Raw genomic sequence first — 25497 nt, forward strand, 5'->3', positions numbered from 1 at the left:
GTCCTCACGAGATATCTTACGTCAGTTTTTTTTTTAACCATGCTACAGATGAAGATCTCTTATCTAAGTTTAAGGAAGGACTTTCAAAAGTGCCTCTGAAGATGATTTTGCAAGTCAGTATGGACGGACCTTCTGTGAACTGGAAATTTCTGTCAAATCTAAAAGAAGAAATTCAGACTGATTCTATAGATCCACAGTTATTAGATTTAGGATCATGTAGGCTTCATGTAGTTCATGAGGCATTTCAAACAGCAATTGGTGCATGAATTCCTGTGTGAGGCGGCAATCGGATCATCTTCTGTGAGCTTTTCTAACAGCCACGGCTTCGTAGTCACCGTTGCACTTCCGTATTTCATTTCGTATCTCTTTGACAGTGTTCCAGGAACACAACAACTGTCTTGATTACTGAAGAATTTGGTTGGCCGGCATGAATCATCATGTTGCAGATAATTCTTTTCCAATATTCCGGTGGCTTCCACTCGTCCATTGCAATTCTGTTTGACTTTACAAGCTATATCTGAAACCAAAGCGAAATAATATGTGAGAATGCTGGCAATACCTTACGGCAACTCATATGTATATGCAATAAAACCACTTGTCAAATTTACCCCGAACACTCTGTATGTAAAAATAACATCTAACATTCTTTTATCATGTTTGCCATTCTTTATTATTAGCTTTTGTTCGATAGTCAACTATATATATAAAAAAACACTCAAATTTTAATTCGATTGATTCAGTTGTATCACACAAGTTCAATGAATCATCATTACTAACACATACATTATATAACAGATCTTTTAATAGTTTACAGTTTTTAAAGCTATTATATATCCAGCGATGAAATATTTGTTATAGACTAGCTTAGCGTAATTAATCATAATTTACAAAATTAAAGCACCATACTAATGTTTAAAAATGTATTTCTAATTAGGGATTTCTACAACATAGACTCTGCGCTGAATCCAACTCTCTTGTTGACACGATGCAAAGAAGGGAAGAAGAAGAATATATATTTTACTTCAGCAGCTGTTCGAGATATTGTCCTCAAAAATGAAGACAAAATAAAGGTAAGGACCGTATCTAGCGTAAAATTATCATCATCGTGAAGTGTTCAACACATATCCCTTTACTGCATTACAATAAAGCATTCAAGACTAGTATTCACCCATAGATGTGTATCTAGGTATTTGCCTTAGGCTCTGCTTTAAACGTATGAAAGATTTAAGAAGTATGAGTTGGTGTTTTTCACTTTTATCCACAGATGGAAGCAAATGAGAGAGCAAGTGAGCAGGTGAGAGGGATTAATAGGATACTCGTCTCAAGTTCAATCTCAGGTTGTGTGTGTGTTTGTGTTCTCGATTTCTTCTGTTTCTTCTTGCTTCCATTTGCAATAATCATCCATCGTCCTTGGTGTATAAGCCGTAACATAGGATGTTCAACTAAATACGAGGGTCATTTCATAAATAATGCACACTATGGCAACACTGCGGAGTGGATAATGAAATCAATTTCGTCAGTTGAAGCCCAGGTCTTGAGACAGGCGGATGTGTGCTTGTGCGCTCTGTAGTGAACACAGTGTGGCTGTGACAAGTGTTGGAAATGGAGGTGGCAGGTGTCTCCGGTAAGGTATCTTTTGAAGATCAGAGGTCGCACATAAAGATTAAAACTTTATGTGCCAAAAATCCCACAGAAATTCACAGTGCCTTACGTGAAGTTTGTGGTGACATAACAGCGAACCGTAGTACAGTTTCTCGTTGGGCTACTCTTTTCCGTAGTGGTCATGTGAGCATAAAGAATGATGCAAGACCAGGAAGGCCGATATTAACAACCGATGAAAGAAGTGTACGACTTGTGAGAGATGCAGTTGAACAAGATCGCCGTGTGACATGTGAGGAACTTTGTGACATCACATGGATTCCATCTGCGTCAGTATATTGAATTCTGACAAGTGATTACAGAAGAGAAAAATTTCTGTCCAACGGGTCCCGCACTTCTTGACTGCTGAGTAGAAGCAGACACGTCTGGACAATGCAGCGATGTTGAAACAATGATTCAACGTTATCGTATGCTCGTACAGTTCGGACATGAGTCCACCAGGCTACGACCTGTTCCAAAAGTTGAAACAACGTATGCATGGATGTCAGTTTCCATGTCTGGAAGGGCTTTCTGCAGCCGTTATCCGAACCATTCGACAGCTTCACACAGATGGCGTCCTTGATGTGATATAGAAACTAGCCGGACGTTGGGATTCCATCATTGCCACCCAGCCCCCGCCAAGTGAACTTTTGTGGTGGACAAACGCCGTGTGCGTGGGTTTCCTCGGGGTTCTCTCGTTTCCTCCCACTTCCTTCATTCCACCATTTCATTCATTACTCATCATCACCGTCTCCTTTAGCTTAACCGGCATAACCGTGTGACGTAAAACTCAAAGATTCCATTTCAGTTTTTCCGTCATTGCCAGGCAGGGAGATTATATTGAAGATCCGTAAAGAGATCCTCTCCAAACAATGAACGTGTAAGTCACAAAAGAAGTGTGCATTATTTATGAAATGACCCTCGTATTTCAAATCAGTTTAAAAGCAAATCAGAGTTCAGGCTTTTAGATTTATCAAATCGTACGTATTCAGTTTCCGTTTTCCAATAAGAAAGATAGATTTGACAATGCAAAAAATGGCAAACCACTTCAGGTACAACCAAAGTTATTTTATTTTGGAGCATAGTTACATTATGTTTTGAATAACACATCATGTAAGTGCACACGAGCGAATTCTGTGAATCCAATTTTGAATGACTCTGTGCAGTAACTCAGACCCAATATCACAAATTTCTGTCATAATTCAAGGATTCATGGCTTGTTTTCATAAAATTAATCTAAGAAAAGTTAAATCACAACTTGTAAGAGGCCAACTAAGAGTTGCATTTCTTAAAATGACCCTTGCACCAAATTTTCCTCGCAATACATTGATAGTGGCATTTGCAGTGTGACAAGTCTTGTTGAAAGCATATGTCTTCCAACTCAGTTTTATCTAAATTTGGCTACAACAACTGTGTTAACATCAAGCAGTACAGCCCACTGGTCACTGAAATCCCCTACGTGGCCCCTGGTGCCCGTTTCGATTCCCGGTCGGGACACTCGGTCGATAAAGTATAAATGCCTTTCCAGGCCAGCCATCCCGAGTGGGTTTTTTCTGTATTTTCCTCACTCACACCAGGCAAATGCCGGGATGGTATCTAACATACGTGTGTCCCAGGCTGCTTCCTTCCTCCCCTTTCCTCGGATAGTGTGATCACCGAGGGACATCATTCCTCATTACGTGACGGGCTAACATGGCCATAGCTGCCGAAAGCCCAGAAAACTATTTCTTAATCCTAATCCTGAATCTGCTGTGTCATTGCGAAAAAAAAATATATATATATGATCCGACGATGCTATGTCATGAACTACACTATGTTATGGGGATCTAAGCGCTTTTCGTAAATTTCTTCTGTATTGTGTTCACACCAGAAACGTCTATTGGGTTTGTTAACATGTCCACTTAACCAGAAATGAGCTTAATCTGAGAAGGTATATTTTATCTTTTAGTTGTCTGTTCCAAAATATCTGTTTGAAGTTGCTCTAAAGCCCAAGCAACAAGCTCATGACACTTGCAAGGATTCAGTGGCTTCAGTTCTTAGATCAACACAATCTTATACGGGTGTTTTTTTGTTTGCAAAATTCGTAATCTGCCGTTCTGCTAAGTCCTAATTCTTGAGCATCACGCCGAATCGATAAATTTGGCACGTCTGCAACCGTCTCTCCTTCCCCTTCTCTTTCTCCCTCTCTCTCGCTTTTTCTCTGCAGTCTGTGTTTGAAACGTAAGTTACAATAAATAAAACACGGATGGAACACCACAAAGTGATTTTGTTTAATTAGAACCTGCATTGCTTCAGTTATTTTAAAATAGGACAAGGGCGTAACTATACTTGGATTGAGAACATTAATATTTGTGTATTTCTACAGTAATACACAGCATTGTCCCAGAATTTGAACAACTTGGAATACGAACGAAAAATTCCAGCAAATTTCGCCTCGAAATATGAACGGGGGTCGCGGTAGCTCAGTGGTAAGAGTGTTCACCTCTGATGCGTAGGGTCCCTGGTTCGATCCCAGCTCGCACGAAGTGGACTTTGTGGTGGAGTTTTCTCATTGTTCTCCCGTTTTCCTTCTACTTTCTTCATTCCACCGTTTCATTAATTTCTCATTAGCACCGTCTCCTTTAGCCCACACGATATAATCGTGGGACGTAAAACTCAAAAGATTTCATTTCGAAATACGAACGCTAGTTTGGACTTCGAACAGCTAGCTTTTTTTGAAACGTTCTCCTACGCACCCATGCGCTTTGTCGTAGAATAATCAGGAGGAAAAGCATATTGTGTGATTTTCGCCGCTAATTTTATGCCTTTGTATCATGTGTTAATTTTCTTCTATAATGTATACACCATGGTCCTATGAAGTTCATTTTTATTCAAGTGTTGTTATTATTTTACTTTAAAATCCAGTGTATTTTAATGATAAAATCATTCGAGGTCGTGGGACCTAGGAACAGATTAATCCAGTTTTTATTATTGTAAAGAAAAAAGAAAAAGAAAAATGGTGTAACTCGAACAGGGTTCTGGGATGAATTAAGTTCATATTTCAGACGATTTAATTAATTGCAGTTGCTGTTTATTATTAGAATAAGGACGGAACCATATTTAAATTCCAGGATTAGTATTTGTATTACCGTATATTTATTGATGGTGGAAATGCAAGTAAATTTAATTAACCGCGATTTTAACCTATAGCGTACAGGGGGCCAAAGGCTAGAGTGCAGCAACTAGTGCGTGCACTACAAAGAAATCGGTGCGATGTTAAATCCATTATTTCCTCCCTGTATTGTTTATAAACAATGACGTAAGTAAGGGGGCAAACGGGGCTCGTGCCCCGGACACCGGTTTGAGGGGGCACAAAACTGGGCAAATATTTATTTTCACTATAATGCAGGGAAAGAAGTTTTAGCAAACTAAAGATCATAAAAAAATTACCTCAAAAACTTATCAGGACAACGATTCATCAACGTTAGGATCATATCCATCGAGCATAAGTTACCTTCAAATCAATCTTTTGAGGACATTGTGAAAACCTTTGCAACGAAAAGAGCCCGCAAAGTTAAATTTTAGTTCCAGATTTCTGTGTTTTCATTTAACTTCCATCGATTTAAGAAATTTGCAAAATGTCCCGAGTATAATACTCAAGACAACAGCTTGATTGTCGTAATGAAATATTTTATCCTAAAGCAACACTGTTGATACACATAAGCACATCCCGATATAATTCCAAAAACATTGTAATTTGCCGTTATTATGATAAGACTGTAAGAATATGTCAGGCATGCTACTCTCAGATTATTTGGCAATCAAATACTAATTAGTTTGGTGTTTTATCTTGTACTAAAAATTAAATTTTGTACTGCAATTATGAAATCAAGTTTTACCACTTGAAGAAAAAAATAGAATAAGAGAATTACTGTGTGATTCCAATATCAGGTATAATCGGGAAGCGTTTTGGTTTGGTTGGTCAGGCGGGGGGTGCGCTTCCCGACTATACCTGATATTGGAATCACACAGTAATTCTCTTATTCTATTTTTCTTGCACCGGGCGACAACTAGCCTAGTTGTGTCGCTGTATACTATGCTCATTAATCAATATCTGTTTGTCTATCAGATCAAGTTTGATTTTGGAGTGTGTTTTACACGTTGGAATGTGCATAATCACGACAGAATTGGTGAACCAGTTTTGATGAAAGCTTATACATACTTATTTCCGTGAAAGGTTTGATTTTACTTTGATGAATCAGTTTTCATGAGCTAAATTAGAATATACCAGAAACGCTGTTCCTATAGGATTCAATTTTCATAATATTTGTAGTCATCCCTGTGGCATATGGGATGTAAGCAGAAACCGTCATTTTACTTCCTTAATTTATTGTGTTCCTTTATCTGTAAATGGGAAAACAGCCCAAGTATTCTGAAACTCTCTCTCTGTCAATTGAAGTCAACGTATTTCTTATGGGAAAAAAAATCCACAAGTTGTAATTTACTCATGGGGGTGAGTTTTGTTCGGGCTAAGTTTTCCGAAAACATCTTATAATTTTGTCTGTATTTCATGAGAAAATGTTTCATTAATAACTGCAGCGTTAAAATGATTTGATTTAAGGAATTGGTGAGAAAGTTTAATGTGGTGACCCGTAAATTTTTAAACTTTTTTTTTAGCCATTTTAATTGAATTTAACTTTTTCACCACCACCCTATTTTCTATATAATTTTTATACTTTCTTACATATATTGTCATATTAAATTAAATTTTGAAAATGACATTGTCTGCTGTGATAGATTAAGTATTAAAAATACACTATTTTTTGTTTTGTTTTCAGTTGATTAACACTGGAATTAAGTGTTTTGTACGCTGTGATAACAAAGGAATAACCTGTGACTTCCGCCTAGCCCAAGAAGTAAGTTACTTTTTTTTAAATATTTACTTTAAATAAAAGTAAATAATGAAAATATATTGTTCAGTTACTGTCTGCTTATTTGAGTACATTTTGGAATTGATAATATTTTGATCTGCAGTTGTATAATGTAGTCACATCTTTGCTGTAAAAGTATGCTATTTTTTTTAAAAAGTAAACATTGGTAGAAATAATTACCTATCGTATGTAGTTATATAGGGTGATCCGTTTGGAATGTCACGAAATATGTACAAAACGTAAAACAGATGTATTTAGGAGTTTGTAATTTGGTATATTTATCTCCCTATATAAAAGACAAGTGAGTACCGTTTCACAGTGTGAAACTAAAACTTCCAAACTTTACCTAGGTACGAATTTAATGCTCAAACTTGAAGTAGTACATCTATAATTACTGATTGCAATAGAGGAATAAGTTCAAAGATAAAACTTGATCCTCGGACTGTGAATCCATTAAAAAAAAGTTGTTCACTGTACTTTACTCTTTTTATTCTATGGCAATAAAAGTTGAAACCGGAAGCAGTTAATTTGAACAACTTACGTTTCGAATAGAGGATTAAGGAAGGAAATAGAACCTGCTCTTGAAAAGCTGAATCGATTGCAAAAAAAAAAAAACAAAAAAAAAAACTCGATATCTCTCACAGCTTTTCCTCTACGCAAATCGGTATTCGAACCGGAAACAGTAGTAAATCTCAACCACTTCCATTTTCGGTTGAGCGTTGGAGGTTGTGATGTTACGTTCTCTTAACACATTGTAGAAAACCGCTTCTCATTAGATATTACCATTTTCGTTCTGTGGCGATAAAAAGTGTTGAAACCGAAAATGATTAATTTGAACCACTTCCAGTTTGAATAGATGATTAATAAAGATTGAATGTATTCTTGAGACAATGAATCTATTGCAAAAAACCGCATATTGATATATCTCACCGTTTTTGCTCTTTGGAAATCCGTATTGAAACCGGAAGTAATAGTAATTTTGGACCATTTCTGGTTTTGGTAGAGTGTTGTGGGTTGTGATTACATACTCACTTGAGACCCTAACTGGTTTGAAAAACGAATCTCACTGTCACCGTTTTCGTTCTATAGCGATACACGTTGAAACCGGAAATGACTAATCGGAACCACTTCCGGTTTGAATAGAAGATCAATGGAGGAAGTGGAATCTATTCTTGGGATGGTGAAACGATTGCAAAAAAGCACTTCTCAATATCTCACCGTTTTTGCTCTGATACATGTCGAAGACGGGCGGTCGAACAAGGCTGTTCTAACTATAAGACTTTCGACACTCATGCATATCTTAGTTTGGAAGTCTAAAAAAGTCCTGAGTGAGTGAGTGACTGATCAACACTCAGGCCAAACCGTTTACATAGAAACGTGAAATTTGAACTGCAAAGGATTTGTGGCGTTAGATTAAGTAATTCGACGAGAGGGGCCATAGGTGTGGAAATTAATATACTAAATTGTCCATATCTCGGAATCTCTGAAAATGAAAGATATGACATTTGGTATATGGACTTTTCATTTAAAAAGTTAAAACACATGTTTCAGCGTTTCTTGACATTTGACTAGAAGGGAAGGAATAGGGTGAGAAGGAAAAAGGGTAGGAATTTCAATTATTATAATAAAATGCCCATATCTTGGAATCTCTTAAGGTTAGGGAAATGAAATTCAGTAATTGGACTTCTCATTCAGAATTATAAATACGTGTTGATGCGTTATAATAAACTCCTCTTCACCACTCCTTTCGGGATAATGTTATGTGAACATACTGATACCACCCAAAATAACTCATGGCAATAGTAAACGTTGATGCTTTAGTTGTAAACCAATTAACGAGTTTGTTGATCCAGCTTGAAGATCATAAGACACGAATCAAAACACCGAGACTCGTCCGTGGAAGTTAAACGTCAGGTCAAACAGAAATTTTCCAAAACACTGGGACAAGTGTACTCTTATTTTTAATGAGAAGTTTGTATACAGTTTTATCTTTCTAACTTGACAAGCTTATGGTATACTGTGTTCTTGGCATAAAATTGTGAACTCCTTCTACCCCCCCCCCCCCTCCTGAGAGTACGCCTTTTAATGAAAGTAATATGATAAAAGTCTAAACTAAGCCACGATCAACTAATGTCACAAAAATCATCAAAATCGGTCCTGCAGTCTAGAAGGAGTTTCCCGACAAACATGATATATATTCATTTTTATCTATAAACTACCGTCAATTACCTGCTTTCCTGGGTTAAAATAAGAAACATTAGTATTATGTTTCGCTAGTCAGTCACTTTTTACTATTGCTGGAAGCGTTTTTTTGGTATCGGTCGTTTTTGACCATATATGTATCCCTTCCTCCTCCTCCAAGTTGCGGGCTGAATCTGAACTTAAACGGCATCGGAAGTATCATTGTTCATCTCAGCGACCTCGAAAATTATGGATTTGACACCAATATCGGTCATTTTCGATCACTTTTAAATATCTCCTCCCCTCTCCCTTCCTCCCCTAAGTTGCACCGTCAGAGGGAAATGATAAAACCATTCCAGGTCCGAACCTTATCTATGTTGAAAATTTGATCGAAATCGGTTGGGTGGTTCAAGAGTTAAGTCACAAACATAGTCACTTTCATTTTTATTTTTATAAATAAAATTTATTCCCTTATTTTTAATGAACGTATACACCGAGGTTCATCTTTCTAACTTGATGGACTGGTGGAATACTATATTTTTGGCATAAATTTTGAATCCTTCTACCCTCCTTAGGATGCGATCTTTAATCAAAGTAATGTGATATAAAAACGTAGCTCATGTCACAAGAAATCATGAAAACCGGTTCAGCGGTTTAGGAAGAAAATGAAATGAAATATTTCAGTTCAACATCCCACGCTTATACCCTTTAGGCTAAGGGAGACGACGGTTAAAGCAAGTAAATGATGGAAGAATTGGTGGAATGGAAAGTGGGAGGAAACGGGAGTAACCCGAGAAAACCCACAGACACGACGTTGTCCACCACAAACTTACTTGGCTGAGGATCGAACCAGAGTCCTTACGCATCAGTGGTAAGCAATATACCACTGGGCCACAGTGCTCCTCTCCAGCGATTTAGGAGAAGTGCGCGGACAAACATAGTTATATCCACTTTTATTTATATAGATTTACATACGAAGATCACAAGAGTTGTATAAAACTGAACTCCGTAAGCTATCATATCGGGTTGACAGGCTATGCCACGTAGCCTCGAGGATTTCAGGCGTGATTTGTATAAACTCCTCTGCGATTTTTCGTCACAGATCCATTTGTTTTTGATTATAAACTTGTGGCTTGACTTGATGTACATTATACCAAACTGTTAGGTCTGGTGAATGTGGAGGCCAGGAAATGGGTCTATCTTGTGCACATCACCAGTCGTTGAACTTTTCGTTGAAGAATTCCTGAATTCAGGAGTTCAGAAATTACTTAGGAAATCAATCTCTTATCCCTAAATCTGTCCTTGGTAATCGAAGTCTACCACAGTTTACATACAGTGCAGCCCACTTACAACGAACTCAGAAATAGTGAATTATTGGATATTACGAACATAAATGCAATCCCTGTCACACCGCCTATTTAAAACATGGAAGAAAAGACCGTATACTACGAAGTATTTTCCATAAAGACCGCTTATAGCGAAGTTTTCAGAACATGATCATGTTTTCTTTTCTTCTGCTCGTACATAACCAGGTACCGTAAATTGGGTTTTAATAGCTGTTGTCGCTGTGCAAGCCAGGCATGACTCACTCCCCCCCTTCCCGTTTGGATGACAGCAGAAATCACCCCGAGTGCAGATATTTCTGGCAACGTGCGTCCACAAGATTCGTTTCCGTTGATGAGGGAGAAGTGGAAAATGTGAAACAACCCGTGAGTTCCAAAGAAGCGATCCAAAGTTTGGAAAACTTGCAACGTTATCTTTTGGAACACAGCAACACGGTGGCGGACAATCCATTTTAGGCATTTGAGGAAGTGGAAGCGGTGGTGCTACGAACAGCGGCAACAGACATGGTTCAGAAAAAAAATTACATACTCCTTCAAGCGTGCTTGAACAGGTAGGAAGAACTGTAATGTGTACGATAGGCTAGATAACAACCCAATTAATCTTAAAGTTATCTTCAGATGTAATGCTATACTGCTGTATATTATTTTTTAAACGTATCTGCTTGTTATCTAACCCATTTTTTTCATAATTCAGTGAGTTTGTTTATAACGAAGTTCGAATATAAAGAACTCATTGTGTTGGCCCCTTGAAATTCGTTATAAATGTGCTGCACTGTACATCAGGAAGCTAAGTTCTTTCTCGTTTTTTTCTAATTAATTTGGTTTTATTATTTATTTATTTGGATGACAAAATGAATCTTAGATACCGTACTTCATGTTCTCCACTTGAGCTCGTTTGTAATTTCGTTATTCGTATAATAGGCGTTCAACCATGAGACAATTCTTGACATACCAGGAATTCAGTTTAAATGAAACGTTCAACTAAAAATCAGTAGCCCGATTCACACTGCCAGTCATCCTAACTGTAGATAGATAGATTCTGGCCAATTTTAATCCGAAAATTCTCACCAGTCTCTTTGTTAACGGTCTCAAGCCGGATGTATTTGGAGCTTTGCTAAAAAAGTAAATGAGAAAAATTACAGTAGAATGTAAATAGATAATTGATAGAAAGGAGGAAACAATCGACTTATTTTACACACCACAATCCTCTGTAGGTGCGAATTAAACAACTTGCAAAGAGTGAAAAAGTGGCTTAACTGGACGGGGACTCGAACCCGGAAATCACAACCATTAAAGGTGTTCTCAATATATGGACACTGGATTGTCCAAGCACAGCAGCTTAGGCTGTGGTACAAGCCATGTGGTCTGAGTAGAGTACACCGACTGCAAAAGTGGGAGAGGGTTTGGCTGTTCTGGGAAGCGGACTGGGTGGCGTAGTGGTTAATGCAAAGGCACGGTATGCCGGAGTTCCCGTCCAGTCAAGCCACTTTTTCACTCTTTGTAAGATAATTGATTCGCTTATTTTTTTTAAAATAAGGTATTTTCAAATTTTTTATGATAAAGTCATAGATTACTTCTGAAGAAAAAAACATGTTCACATTTGCATATAGTATTGTATTAACAGAGAATTTTTTAAGGTCAGTCAATTCCTCTGATTCACAAACTTGATAGCAGATTTATAAGTTTTGTTATTATGTGTAAAGAAATATTGTAAAAGTTCCTGTAGCATCGTTGTTAGTGTTAGTTATGTTAGGATATCCTTTTACACAAATCATTCATATATTTTCGTAGGGACTTGCAAGTATTCTGCCTTTTGTGAAGAGTCGGGTGATAACGGTGACGAAACAGGATCTCGTTATACTGCTAGCCAATGACGATGACGTGAAACCCCCTGAGATTGGTACTTTGGATAACAACACCCAGGAGCAACTGCAGAAGATAGGTAATTGTTTGTTTTGGTTGCAGGGATTGCGGTGGGTGGCTCCGTATGTGCGGGCGAGAAGACTTGAGCTGACACGACATGACGTTATCACCCTGTGTCACTACCCATCGCCCAATATGAATCGACTGAGTCAATTTTTGAAGCGTCAGCTTTATTGTATGCCAGGTAACATTTAGGCATTATTATTACAGAAAAAAGAGTTCTTGACGTTTCTTCCATTGTGTAAACTGTAGCATAGTCCCAAGGGAAGAGTGTCTATTAATGTCACATCCAGAGAAATTTTAATCTTTGTACTGTAATATTTCGAATGTTACAATCGGACATTCATCCTCAGAGCACATAATGGAGTAAGTCATTTTTTCACAATACGATCTTTCTTTTCGTCTCACTAGTGGACGTGTGAGAACATTAAAAATTTTATCGGCACTTGCGCTCACTTGCCTTTCCTAGTATGTCGTAGGTTCCTCTTATTGTTTTTACTATATACATAGTTCAAAACTGAACACCGATAAAGGAAGCCTTGATAGAAATTGGGACGGTATCGTTACCAATTTTCGCTTCCTTTCACAATGAGGAAGAAGCGACCAATTATACTAACACACACACACACACACAAAAAAAAAACTGCATTTATATTATTTAGATATATAGTACTACAGTACATAATATACTCTGAATACATGAAATAAAAAAAATTGAACTCTGGATGTGGACCCAAAAAAGTAGTGAGACATGGCTGCATTAAGCACATACTGATTTAACCAAGTTGTCTGTTGAGCGATCAGAACTACGTTCTGGATTAAGAAGTATTCATTTCGTAAAGAAAGCTGGACTATAAATTTATAAAACAAGGGTATCAGAAGAAAGGTTAGTACTACTTAGGACATATATATAGTTGTATATAGTAAAACAATAAGAGAAACTTATAATGTATTAAGAAAAGCAAATGACTATAAGTACCGATAAAATGTCCGTGATCTTGAATTTCACTGCTGGAACAAAAAATAAAGTGAAGGCTATGTTGTGAAAAATGACTTAAGCCATTGTGTGTCCCTGAGGATGAGTATCTAATTACAACATTCGAAATATTGGAAGAAGCATTGTCCGAGAAACGTTAGTAGGTGAGTAACTTTAAATATTACTAATATATTTTGGTACTTAGTTTTGGCAAGACATACAGGGTGTTTCAAAATGAATATCGGGGTTTTAAAGGTTTGTAGTATTTATTACAATTAACTTAAAGTTATAAACAATACATCAAATGAAAGAGCAACTCGGAACAGTTTTGTACGCATGCATGTGCATGCACTGTTTCCTCTGTCTGCCGTTAGAAGAGATTGGTTAACTACGTTGTACTCGACGGCTGAATTGGCCTCAAGAGCCCTAATGACAAGAGCTTGTTTCGCATAGCTTCCACGTTGACCAGATGTGCCTCCATGCGATTTTTACCTTTGGGGATTCATAAAGGATCATGAGCATGTGCCTCCGCTACCGAGAAAGAGGGCAGTTGTTGCAATAATTACTCCAACCACACTGATCAAGGTTTGGGAAGAACTCGCCTATCGACTCGATATGTGCCGGGGGGCGCGCTGGCTTAGTGGTAGAGCGTTCACCTCCGGTGCTTGTGGTCCCTGGTTCGATCCCAGCTCGCGCCGTGTGGACTTTGTGGTGGACAAACACCATGCTCGTGGGTTTTCTCGGGGTTCTCCCGTTTCCTCCCCGTTTCTTCATTTCACTCATCTCTTATTATCACCGTCTCCTTTAGCCTAACCGGCATAATTGTGGGACGTTAAAGTTAAAGATTTCATTTCATTTTCATTTTCGATATGTGCCGTGTGACGAATGGTGTTCACATTGAACACTTGTAGCAAAAACTATTTGAGTTGCTCTTTCATTTCATGTATTATTTATAATTGTACGTTAAATGTAATAAATAGTACAAGATCTTAAAACTCCGATATTCATTTTGAAACACTTTAAAATGAACGAAAGACATACGCAGCGAGTTTTCAATAAATTTGATATAAATGAACCACCTGGTTTTGACGTACTTGTGTGTAGGTGATCACTACCATTTAAGAAAGTAATTGTTGATTTTAGTTTTTTCTTTGAAGAGAATTAAGTTAAATAATATGTAAAGATCTTTGTGAAGCCGAAGCTGTCCGTTTAGTGTCTGAAACTCGATGGCAACAAATTTGGTGGCCGAAATTATGCTAGAAAATTGATAATCTATTAGGATTCCCAGAACACTTATAATTCTTTAACAAAATGTGCAAGATTTGGTCTTTTGTTAAAGTCAGCTTACTCATCTTTGTTGTGACTCCACGTAGCGTCGTCGCTAACGCTCTTGCCTTTGGTGCGAGCGATCCCGGATTCGATTTCCGGTGAGGACACTCGGTCGAAAAAGTTTAAAAGCTTTTCAAGCCTGCCATTCCGAGTGAAGTTTTCCTGGGTTTTTTCTCATTTCCACCAGGCAAATGCCGAGATGGTACCTAACATACAGATTCCAGGCCGCTTCCTTCATTTCCTTTCCTCCGATAGTGTGATCGCTGAGGCACGTCATACCTCAAAACGTGACGGGCTAATATGGCCATAGATACCGAAATCCCAGAAATCTAATCCCTAATCCCTTACTCTTCTTTGCTACATTTCAAGTTTATTAAACAGTCATTAATAGTCGAATTCTTGTTGCCTTACTATTAACATTTTCAAGACAAAGGTAAGATAGTACCTTGATATTCACTTTTGAGAGTATAAAATATAAGCACTTCCTCATTACGTGTTTTTAACAGTGTATCTTTTTTGGGGAAGGGAAAGTCTCTTCTTTTCTCTGTTTCTTCATTCCACCAATTCTTCCATTTTTACTTACTTTCATTAATTTTCGTCTCATTTAACCAAAGAATATAACTGTTGGACACTAAAGAGAAGATTTTTTAAGTTGCTTTCTCATTATAAATACTGACAATTGTAGCTTTCTGTGGCATAAAATAAGCAAATTGAAGTTTAACGTTCCACAATTGTACACCGACGCTAAGTAAGACGATGATGATAAGAAATGAGTATGGTAGAATGATGAAAGAGTGAGGAAACTCAAGAACCCACGCACACGGCGTTTGTTCACCACAAAGCCCACATGGCGGGAACTGGGATCAAACCAGGAACCCTACACTCCAGAGGTGAGCGTTCTACCACTGAGTTATCGCGGCTCATGTAAATTAATCTAGTTATTAGCATGCATTCAATTAATACCTGTGAAATAATTTGATACTATATTTTTTTTTCGTGTTTTAGATAGGGAAAAGGCCAGATTATCAAGCGCTGTCAGGAACTTAATGTCAATAATAAGTTACGCGATGTCCAAGGGTAAATTAACGTGTTATGTTTGTTACAAAATAACCGGAAAGCGTGGCAGAACGTGATCCACTGTTCAAATTGTGTGCGACAGGATATTTCTTTAGTCTGAACCTACAATGTTAAATGGAGGCTAGGTAGGTTACTTAACCTAATTCTTATTACATTTTATTCCGTGAAAATAAGATATCTCGTAAGAAGAATCTATTAACTAAAAATTTAGACAAAGGAAAAATTATCAGTTTAGAGTGCTGAAAATTACTCATGTTTGTCCTGTCGTTGTTGGTTGAGAGATGTATTCTGGGTGTTCTGAAGCATTTATCCATCACTCGACACTAAATAAAGTTGTTGCTCACTTGGATGTACAGAGTTCGAGAACCGCCTTGCGTAGTTTCTGTCCACTAACTGGTCTGGGATTAACAGATAGGCTGGAATCATCGTTTCTTCGTGTTCGGGTGCTATACCTTAGTCTTCAGTTTGATGTCTGTGAGGGTCAGTGGTTCAAACCTCGGTCATCACTGGAGCTGCATCGAAATGTGCACATTTGATTGTAAATGTGGGTCATCTCTCAAAAAAAGAAAATTTGATTCTTGTGTTTTTCTTTTGACATAACTCTATTAGTACTATGAAACAAAATTACTAGTCAATTATTTCGTTACAAGTTTTAGTTGATAACTAAAGAGACTTCTGTAAGCTTTTGTAAGCTCAATATTGTCTTGAATTTTTGATTAATAGTAAACACAAAAGTATAGTAAGAAACTAGATATTTATGTTAGATAGTATCGTGCGCAAATCGTTCAATGTATCATTGTTCATTTTCCATTACATTATGCTTATATAGTAAACGTTTATTGTTTTCAGCTACTGGGAGCTGTGTTTTGCATTACGAAGAGAAGAAGTACGGTGAACCTGAAAGTGATTGTTTGAAAATCGATCTTGTTGGCTGGAGAGGGACGACGTCTGTCAGAGCCTATGTTCCTAAGAACGAGAGAGTGCATTACTTACGACTGTGTGGAGCGGACATTTCTAAGTTTGGTAAGAGTATTGAACCGAATTTGAATTAAATGTGACGCATTAACAGTAATAAGTCAGTGAAGTTTTTAGTTTTTTTAATTTTTTTTAAGGCTATTTGAGATAATCTTGGAAAGATTTTCTCTTTTAATATGACGTAGTTCCGGGTTGAATTCCCATTGAGAGCACAGAATAACTCAGTGTGAACTTATCGTCATCATCTTCTCAAAAAGGGTAGTGGGTTCTATGTAGAAAGGCAGGAATAGTGGTACTGAGTGCATGGTCTTTCCAGCACCAGCATGTTAAATGTAGAATTCCCACTTCATGCGTATAACTGTACCGTACATTCGCTATCATAGGTATGTTGGTGACATCAGTAATACGAACAATGTAATACAGAGATTGATACATTTACATTGAGTAAAAGTCAATTAGAGAGCACGGTGGCTCAGTGGGAGAGCGTTCACCTCCGGTGCCTGGGGTCCCTGGTTCGATCCCAGCTCGCGCCGTGTGGACTTTGTGGTGGACAAACACCGTGCTCGTGGGTTTTCTCGGTGTTCTCCCGTTTCCTCCCACTTTCTTCATTCCACCATTTCACTCATCTCTCATCATCACCGTCTCCTTTAGTCTAACCGGCATAACCGTGGGACGTAAAACTTAAAGATTTCATTTCATTTTTTAAAAGTCAATTATGCAATTGTACCTCGCATGCGCAACCCATCTCCATGAGATTGCCACGAGACAAGCAACAATGTCTCTTAGTTAGTCACACAGTAGACCAGCTGTCGAGCGTAGTCCTATCCCATCGAAACTGAACAGATTTTGGGAGGGGTTCATTGTGGCCTTTTCCGACTCTTAAATTCACGGCATCGCGCATCGTAGAATTGCCTCAAGTGCGTACCTTTCGTGTAGGTCGTGCCACTGTGAATCGTATTTATACGGAAATATGCGGCACAGAGTCCTGGGCCCACAACACCGACGCGAGCAGCTAGAAACCGGCCTCCTGTAAAAAGAATCCCGCCGCTATTGCATGTGGTTCGGCGTATGGTGACCTCCCAAAATTTCCATACACTGCGTGCGATGCATCACATCGCAGGCGTCATTCAAAAGGATTTACGTCTCTCTGTTGTTCGCAAGAGCAGTGTGCGCACCTAAAATGTATCGTGTGACTGAACAAAAAAGGAACTGCACTAGGCTATATGAACGTCTCTTGCGGGTGATCGGTGGAAGTTTGTTACACTTGATCAGGCGTGGATTCACTTCACAGACTATGGTAAAGTTTGTGCCATTATATACAGATCTGTTGACGCCAATTACCGAAGCACGTTCTTCCCTCAGTGCACAGAGATTTTTCCAAAAGGGTTCATGATCGTGGTCGGTTTCTGGTACAGAGGCAAACTACATCTCCGAATGGTGGAGCAAAAGGTCAAAATCAATGTTGCGTACTACCAGATTCATGTCATGACTAAAATGTACACGCATGTTCAAAATTATTGTCGCATGCCTGTAAATATGTTGTTGTAGGAATATAATTTGATAATGAATTCGTCCGGTATTTCTTATAATGTTAGTATGTGCATAATCGGCAAAGACATGTATGTGCAAATTTCATGTCAAAAGGGCAGTAAATAAGAACAATAAAACGAAAATAAAACTTTCTTCTTCATTTACTAATATTTTGTTTTACTCAGTCTAATTTTCGTATTTATAATTCTTTGCCTATGAAATTTACCACAAATATACATTTCCCGATTATACACATACTATCAGTATTAAAAGTACCCTGGAAAATCATTATCAAATTGTATTCTTACAAGAAGACAGTTATAGATATGCGACAATCATTTTGGACATGAGTGTACCAGCATGAAATCCCAGCATTATACAGACAAGACGTGAACGTTGAATTGCACTAAGACAAAGCATCCAGCCACACGGCGATAACATCGCTGAAATTCTATCGCTGTATGGAACAGGAAACTGGAAGTTCAGCATTTACCTTCTCTGACATCCGTCAAGTGTCCAGATGCTAGTCTAATGAACTATTGTGCTTTCGGTCTTCTCAAGCGGCGCCTGTCCCATCGTCGAGTACGCACCATCTCCGGCCTGTGGAAAACCCGTAAAAAGAAGTGGGCTTAATACTCATTGTCTAACTGCAATGCAGTCTCCTGCAATGGAAACTCTGATGCCAGGTAATAGTCAATAGAGGTGGCTTACAGATCGAACACAACCGGTGGTGGAAACACGGCATTTCCTACGTAAGTGACGCATTCAAATTCGGCTCAATTGACATTTGCGACATTCTCCTGCTATCTTTTACGAGCTGTGTTCTACGAAAGAAAATGGGGGAGAGTAAATAAAATCAGTTCAACTCATAGTTGGTTGATGTTTCAGCTATTGAGTAAACAAATTAATCATTTTACGAGTTTCTTATATTCGCATCCGGAAATACGCTCATCGAAAGCACGCGCATTGGCTAGGTGTCCACGAAGGAGCATTTTAAATAAACTGAGTTTGGGTACCCACCCCACTAGTAATTGTCCGATAATCGACTTCTCTTGAAGGCGAGATAGTATGGTAAGGAATGACTTATACTGTGAAAATTGATCTTGCATGATGGTTTGTGAATCTGCCAGCTGCACTGGATTCAAACCCCAGTTGTAGTTCAGAACTTACGTTACTAATAGGTCCCATCTTTCATATCCTGGGTGTTGTATAAGCACGCAAAACACAAAATCTCAACCTTAATTCTACTTTTAAATGTAGCAAGCTTTGAATATTAGCAGGTGATGGTCTTGTTGCTTTGCTAGACATGAAATTATAACTACTAACTACACCCATCCTCTTTCCTTTTGGTATGCCTTCCCCTCCGTATAATGAGAAAAAAAAATAATAAAATAAGATACGGATGCCTGATTTCCAGTGGACAGTATGTTTGGTACTTCAAAGCCTGATAAGCTAAATTTCGTAGTCACTACCCAAAGTGAAATCTACTCTACTGATATTCGAACAAACCTGTGTTTTAGACTTACGGAACGTGTCGTCTAATATTCAGTCATCTTCGTAAGGCTACATTTATTACTTCGAGAGCCGTGTCGTAGGTAGGATTGCCAGATTTTTCAGAGAGAAAAAAGGAAGATATGTGGTAGTCGGAATTCAGATCTAACAGACATACAGGTACATGGTTCTACAGGGTGATTTATTTAAAACTCGCGGGTTTCATTTGGGTCTAGAATTTCTAACTGAAGTCCGATTTTCATGCGATTTTGGCAAATGATCAAGGAAGAATTGGAAATTTATGGGACTGGATTTGCTGGTTTAAATTCATCCGGGTATCATCCGCCATGCCTCAAGAAAAACAGCAAATATTCCACAGTGTACCTTACAATTGGAATGAGATGCGGTACGGTGTGGATATTTAGGTTTTCTTCGTTAGATGGCACCTTGCGAAAGTGAATAAGAAACAGGAAACTGGGCCGTTGTATTAGGAATTCTGATGTACAGTTCTGTGCCACTGAGGCTGTGGTGGCTCAGTGATAGAGCGTTCATCTCTGATGCTTGGGGTCCCTGGTTCGATCCCAGCCCCTGCCAAGTGAACTTTGTGATGGACAGACACCGTGTGCGTGGGTTTCCGCGGGGTTCTCCCGTTTCTTCATTTCATTCAAGTACCGTCTCCTTTACCCTAGCCAGCATAAGCGTGGGACGTAAAACTCAAAGATTTCATTTCTTTTTTTTTTTCTGTGCTACTGTCTATGATCGGGACACAATGAGAATAGAGTACTCTTTGGAGCAACACGAGTTTATCGTTAGAAGTTCTTGGAAAACGAAATTTGTTGTTGCTGTGCAAAGGGTATTTAGAAACAAACTTGCCTCGCGTTCTGCCCTAGACAGGAACATAATATGGTCGCTAGTGAATAAATTGGAAGAAACAGTATCGCTTTTGAGTAAGACAGGGAAACATCGGACCCCGCAGGCAGGTGTTGTGGAAGAAGTCAGTTATCGACTCCTTAGGTCGCCCGAGAAATCTCTCCGTCCTTTGCCACAAAAAAGCTGCTATAGCTATTCAACATGTGTTTTATGTGTGTTACCACTAATACTTAATTTGTATTCTCACCAACACTCGAGGGGCCGCGGTGGCTCTGGTAGAGCGTTCACCTCTGGTGCTTGGGGTCCCGGGTTCAAACCCTGCTCCCGCCAAGTGAACTTTGTGGTGGACAAACATTGTGTGCGTGGGTTTTCTCGTGGTTCTCCCATTTCCTCCCACTTTCTCTTCATTCCACCATTTCATTTATCTCTCACCATCACCGTCTCCTTTAGCCTAACCGGCATAATCGTGGGACGTAAAACTCAAAAATTTCATTTCATTCTTTTTCACCAACACTTGATTTGTATTCTGCAATTTCGCTTCAGAAATTCAAAACCTCATTCCAATTCTAAGGTAAGTAGTAGTAGTAGTAAAATAATATGAACTGGCTATATCTATATTCAGGAGATTTGAAGATGGTTCTGAGAAATTTAAGTGTTGTGGAAACAAATGGGAATTTTAAAGGCGTGGAGAATGGTATTTCTTTGGTGGAATGAAAAAAAAAAAAGAAAGAAAGTATTAGCAAAAGTTATGTAAAGGAGAAAGAGGAAAATGAACTGGATACAAGTGTGAGAAGACGCAATCTTATTAGGAAAACAAGTAGTAATAGTATCTAGTGTCCACTAAGTGAAGAAGTTTGGTTCAAAGTCATTAAGTTTCATTTTAGAGTTGTATACCACGGATATTAATATTTTGCATCCTGAGCATTATACTAACCTGCTCATCTCAACAGCACTGCGGATAGTCTATCAAGCAAGGATTATATGAATAATTACTTCTATATGAATACATGGGGAACCAATATATTTTATGTCCATATCTTTGAATAAACTGGGTGGATCACCTCCATCAACAAAATCGATTCTTAGCTTATGAACCTGTACATTCTGGTCAAAATTGATGGTGATCCTTCAAGGAGTTTTTGAGATTTTGTCTCCCGGACGAATAGAGTAAATATATAAAGGAGCGTTGGTAAACCAAACTCCTTAATTATTGTAGTTGCGTTAGAAGATAAGAGAGGAAGAACAATAATTTAATTGTGCAACTGTCGGACTGAGTTAAACAAGGTAGCTCTTATCAAAATAGAGAGATCAGGGGAAGTCCGTACTACATCAAAGCTTCTAAATTTATATAAATCATCTACTAGTGATATCCCAATATAGTGGGGCTGATGATGATATTTTTCTTTTCAATCTCAAGTTTCCTGTGTTCGTTCGTGTATCGTATGTATATTTAACATGTCTGTTTATACAGAAATTTTCGATAGACATGAAAAACTTATTCTTTTGAAACCTAAAGCATTACTTAGGGGGCGTTGATGAAATTGTTCCATATTGCGTGAAGAAATGTAAGGAATACATACCTATATCTTGAACACTCGCCTCTATGTATCCTAATTATATGATTTATACATGATATCTCCTATGTATTTCAGAGGGAAATCGTCCCCCTTCTGACAGTGGCGGACTGCAAATTTGCGTACTCCTATTTCCTTTTAAGTAGCTGATATATTGCAGACCCTTAAAAATATATTATTAAACTTGGGATAAAAATTAGTAAACTTGAAAATAATGAACGTTTTAGCTTGTTCGTAGATTCTATGATAATCGACAAGCTAGCAAGTTCATCATAAAGGGCATGGGTGCATAAGTGTAGTAAAATGGACCCCAGATGAATCTTGGGACAACAAGTGGGTGGTATGTAGGTACCCTTAAGATACATTAATCCCTCACGTTTCAAACCTCAACTCTGATTGGTTCATGATAGGGTTTAGTGGAACCTTAACACTTCATATTCAGGCTATTGATTCATATGAAATAAACACCAATATCAACAGTTTCACTGCGGCCTAAAATAGGGATAAAGACGCCATAGGCCATCAAATGGGATCTCATTGAGTTTGGTGCTTTCAGATGTGCTTTCTCATTCATTTACATAGCAAATATGCAAAAGCTACATCCATAGCTGTTCCTTTTGTAGTTGCTCCGTTATAGATGCGGTATGGTTGGTTTTGGTCAATTTTGACCATAGCGTACCCGCGATACAATTTTGAATATATATATCTAAAACCTATTTGTTCATAATTATGCTTGCAGACCATCATAGGTAAAAAGGAGCTCAAAATATTGCACCAAAAAATGTTTTAATGGGAGAAATGATGGGTGTGGGGAGCTGTTAAATTTTTCAAGTCGAAGCCCTTGTATAAACTTATACATACCTCCAAGTTCAAACAAATTCGATCGAGCCATTCCTCATGAACCAATCAGAGTTGAGGTGTGAAATATGAGGGATTAATGTATCTTGGGGGTACCTACGTACCATCCACTTGTCGTCCCAAGATTCATCTGGGTCCATTTCACTATACTTATCCACCCATACCCTTTATATTTTTAGGTTCACCTAACCATAATACAAATTGTTTCCTACAAACCTTATTGATTAAATTAAATAGTAATATAATTAATATATACATATTCAGCAATGAAAAATAAGAAGAATGATATGGCTAATAATATATATATGTAATCCGCCAGTTTTTTCTATTTACTGTTCCAAATTTCATAGTTGCCATCCAGGGGCGCCCGAAGAAATTTTCTAGAGGGTTTCCATCTCCGTGGTTGCTATATTATGTCTGGTATTTAATATACGTGGTTTACTATATTACGTATAAATTTTCGTGAGGCAGGGAGGGGCCCGGGCTCTATCCTGCCCTCCCCTTCGGGCGTCCATGTTTCTGCCTGTTTGGTAGACTTATTTTTTAGTGATTGTATGTGGTATTAGCGTAACATTGTTTTATATTGTTATACATAGTTGTTCATTATTTAATGCTGATATGAACAGACAATTTCAGTGGTGCAGGTTGCTTTTTGTTTTAGAAGGATCAATTTTTACATGTCTCCCGCAAATTTTGTATTAAAAGGCAGCGTAAGTTTTGAGAATGAGCTCTCCAGTTGTTAATATTTCGTGTTATAAATCAACCTTTTATGACATTCCTTCAGGAATGCGTCCAAAACCGTGTTACGATATGGAGAACGAATATCTTTTCCTCGAGGAGTGTATGACGAGGTGTACTCTAGATCAAGAGTAACAGGTATGGAGGCAAGATTTAAAGGTGAAGGCGTCCTCATGGGAAGGTTTGTATATGAACATTTTTCTTGTAGAGATGAAACAAATAGTAGTTGAGTTACCGCCGTAAGTTTATTTATTTATTTATTTTTTCAGTGTATTTTTCATGTTATTGCAGCTTGAAATGATGGCCGACATTAAAGTTCGACAATAATCTAATTAAATTAACTAAATTGAAAGATGGTTTTAGCAGGTAATGAGCCAGATGACTTCCCTTGAAAAGTTTACTTTTTTGGAAGATAGAACACTGGCCTCATCTCCAGGGTTAGTAGACTTAGGTATGGCTTCATCAGTGAGGCTTCAGTGTGTATGGATAATACAATCGGCCTTTAGCCCTGTATCTGATTGACAGAGCAACCTGAACCTCTGATTTGGGATGCTTTTGAAACCGTGAAATGAAATTAAATAAAATTCAGTTTTTTTTAACGCCATGATGATGCCCTTTATGCTAAGAGAGGCCAATGAATAATGAAAGCGAACGATTATGACAAAATGGTGGAATGTGTGTGTAGGAGGAAATGGAAGAACACCGCAAAAAACGACGCACACGATGTTTCCCACCACAAACACACACACGGCTTGGTTCGAACCCAAAACCCCTTACACCAGAGATGAACGCTGTACCATTGAATCACCGTACACTCATTTTCAAACGTTGTCATCATATGTTGAATGTGATAATTTAAGCACCTATCAATTTCGTTTCCACTTTTATTTTTACCAAAACTACTGCAAGAATCGAAAAAATACTAAAATTTCTGCGCGTAATTTTCAGCAAGTAAAAGTATTACTAAATTCACTAGTTATTGTTTTTGAGATAGGCTTCGTTCTTCTCACATATATCAACAACAATATCATTGTACAACACTGATCTTCAGTAACGAATCCGTGAATATCATACCAAAAATAAGATGAAGACCTGTAAGATCGAAGTGCATGTTACGCGCATGCGTAATACACGCAGGGTACATGAAGTCCTTATTATGAACCCCAGGGAAAGGAGACCTTTGGGTTAAAAAAAAAAAAAAAAGTGGTAGGATAATTGAAAGATGGGTATTAACAGTCTAGAGCGGATTGACTTGACACAAGGCCAGAATCCGGTGGAATAGTTTAGGTTCTGCAGCAATGGATCTTCGGGTTCTTGAAGCCATACAGTTGTTAAAGTAAGTTAATTCATGTGCTTGAGCAAGATTTATAACAGGCGTAAAATTTAAGTGCCATTCACATAACTGCCAAGTGTAGCATATACAGTACGTCGCAGAGCTCCTAAGCATAGCATACCGTGAGGTACGTAAAGATGTTCCATATTGTTGCGTACTTTTTCTTACATGTACACCGGTATCTATAGTCAAGACAATGCCACTGGTTGAATGATAACGCTTCCCAGACGATTGATTAAGAGAAGAACGTTCTGTGAAGTCTTGCTACATAGGAAACCATGAAATTGATACGTATGCTATGAAAATCTGAAATTTCAGTCACTTCCGGGGAAATAGAACTACTAGTGCGGCTGGTTTTAATTCTCACAGGTTGAAGAGGGAAATATGGTGGATTGTTTGCAAATGTGTTGCAAACCGTAGTGGACACTTGGAGCATGCTGTTATCACTTCTCTCATTTGTTCCTGATATTGTAACCACCCCGTGTAAGCTAAAAAAGGATTATGCAAAGTTGTGTCATGTCTCCTTTAACAACGAATGCTTCCTGACTGTAAAACGGATATATCACATCAAAGAAGTAGATTTAGTACATCCAATAAAGATGTGGCTCAACTGCAAAGTTATATCTGCTAGTATAAATGACAAACTTATGTAGGACTTGTGGATCGTGAACTAACACCTTGATACCTACTTAAATCCAAATATATTCAAATACACATAAGCAATTAACGAGTTGACATAGCCTCTACACAC

General features: G+C 38.1%; 1 protein-coding gene across 3 annotated transcripts in view; it reads left to right on the plus strand.

Annotated features, from left to right (window-relative positions):
* Nsun2 (tRNA (cytosine(34)-C(5))-methyltransferase Nsun2) overlaps nucleotides 1–25497 on the plus strand; it is a 68847-nt gene that overhangs the window by 41451 nt on the left and 1899 nt on the right. The window contains exons 11-15 of one of the 3 annotated variants that reach the window (XM_081739613.1): nucleotides 935–1070; nucleotides 6456–6533; nucleotides 11864–12014; nucleotides 16227–16400; nucleotides 23460–23594. In XM_081739613.1, the coding sequence (XP_081595739.1) occupies nucleotides 935–1070; nucleotides 6456–6533; nucleotides 11864–12014; nucleotides 16227–16400; nucleotides 23460–23548 (628 nt within the window). In that variant the 3' untranslated portion in view covers nucleotides 23549–23594. Of the gene's footprint in view, nucleotides 1–934; nucleotides 1071–6455; nucleotides 6534–11863; nucleotides 12015–12037; nucleotides 12180–16226; nucleotides 16401–23459; nucleotides 23595–25497 lie in introns of all 3 variants that reach the window. The other 2 variants (XM_081739605.1, XM_081739595.1) reach the window with 2 other exon arrangements.

This window comes from Thermobia domestica, chromosome 2 (assembly GCF_964235325.1).
Source record: "Thermobia domestica chromosome 2, izTheDome1.hap1.1, whole genome shotgun sequence".
Lineage (NCBI taxonomy): Eukaryota > Metazoa > Arthropoda > Insecta > Zygentoma > Lepismatidae > Thermobia > Thermobia domestica.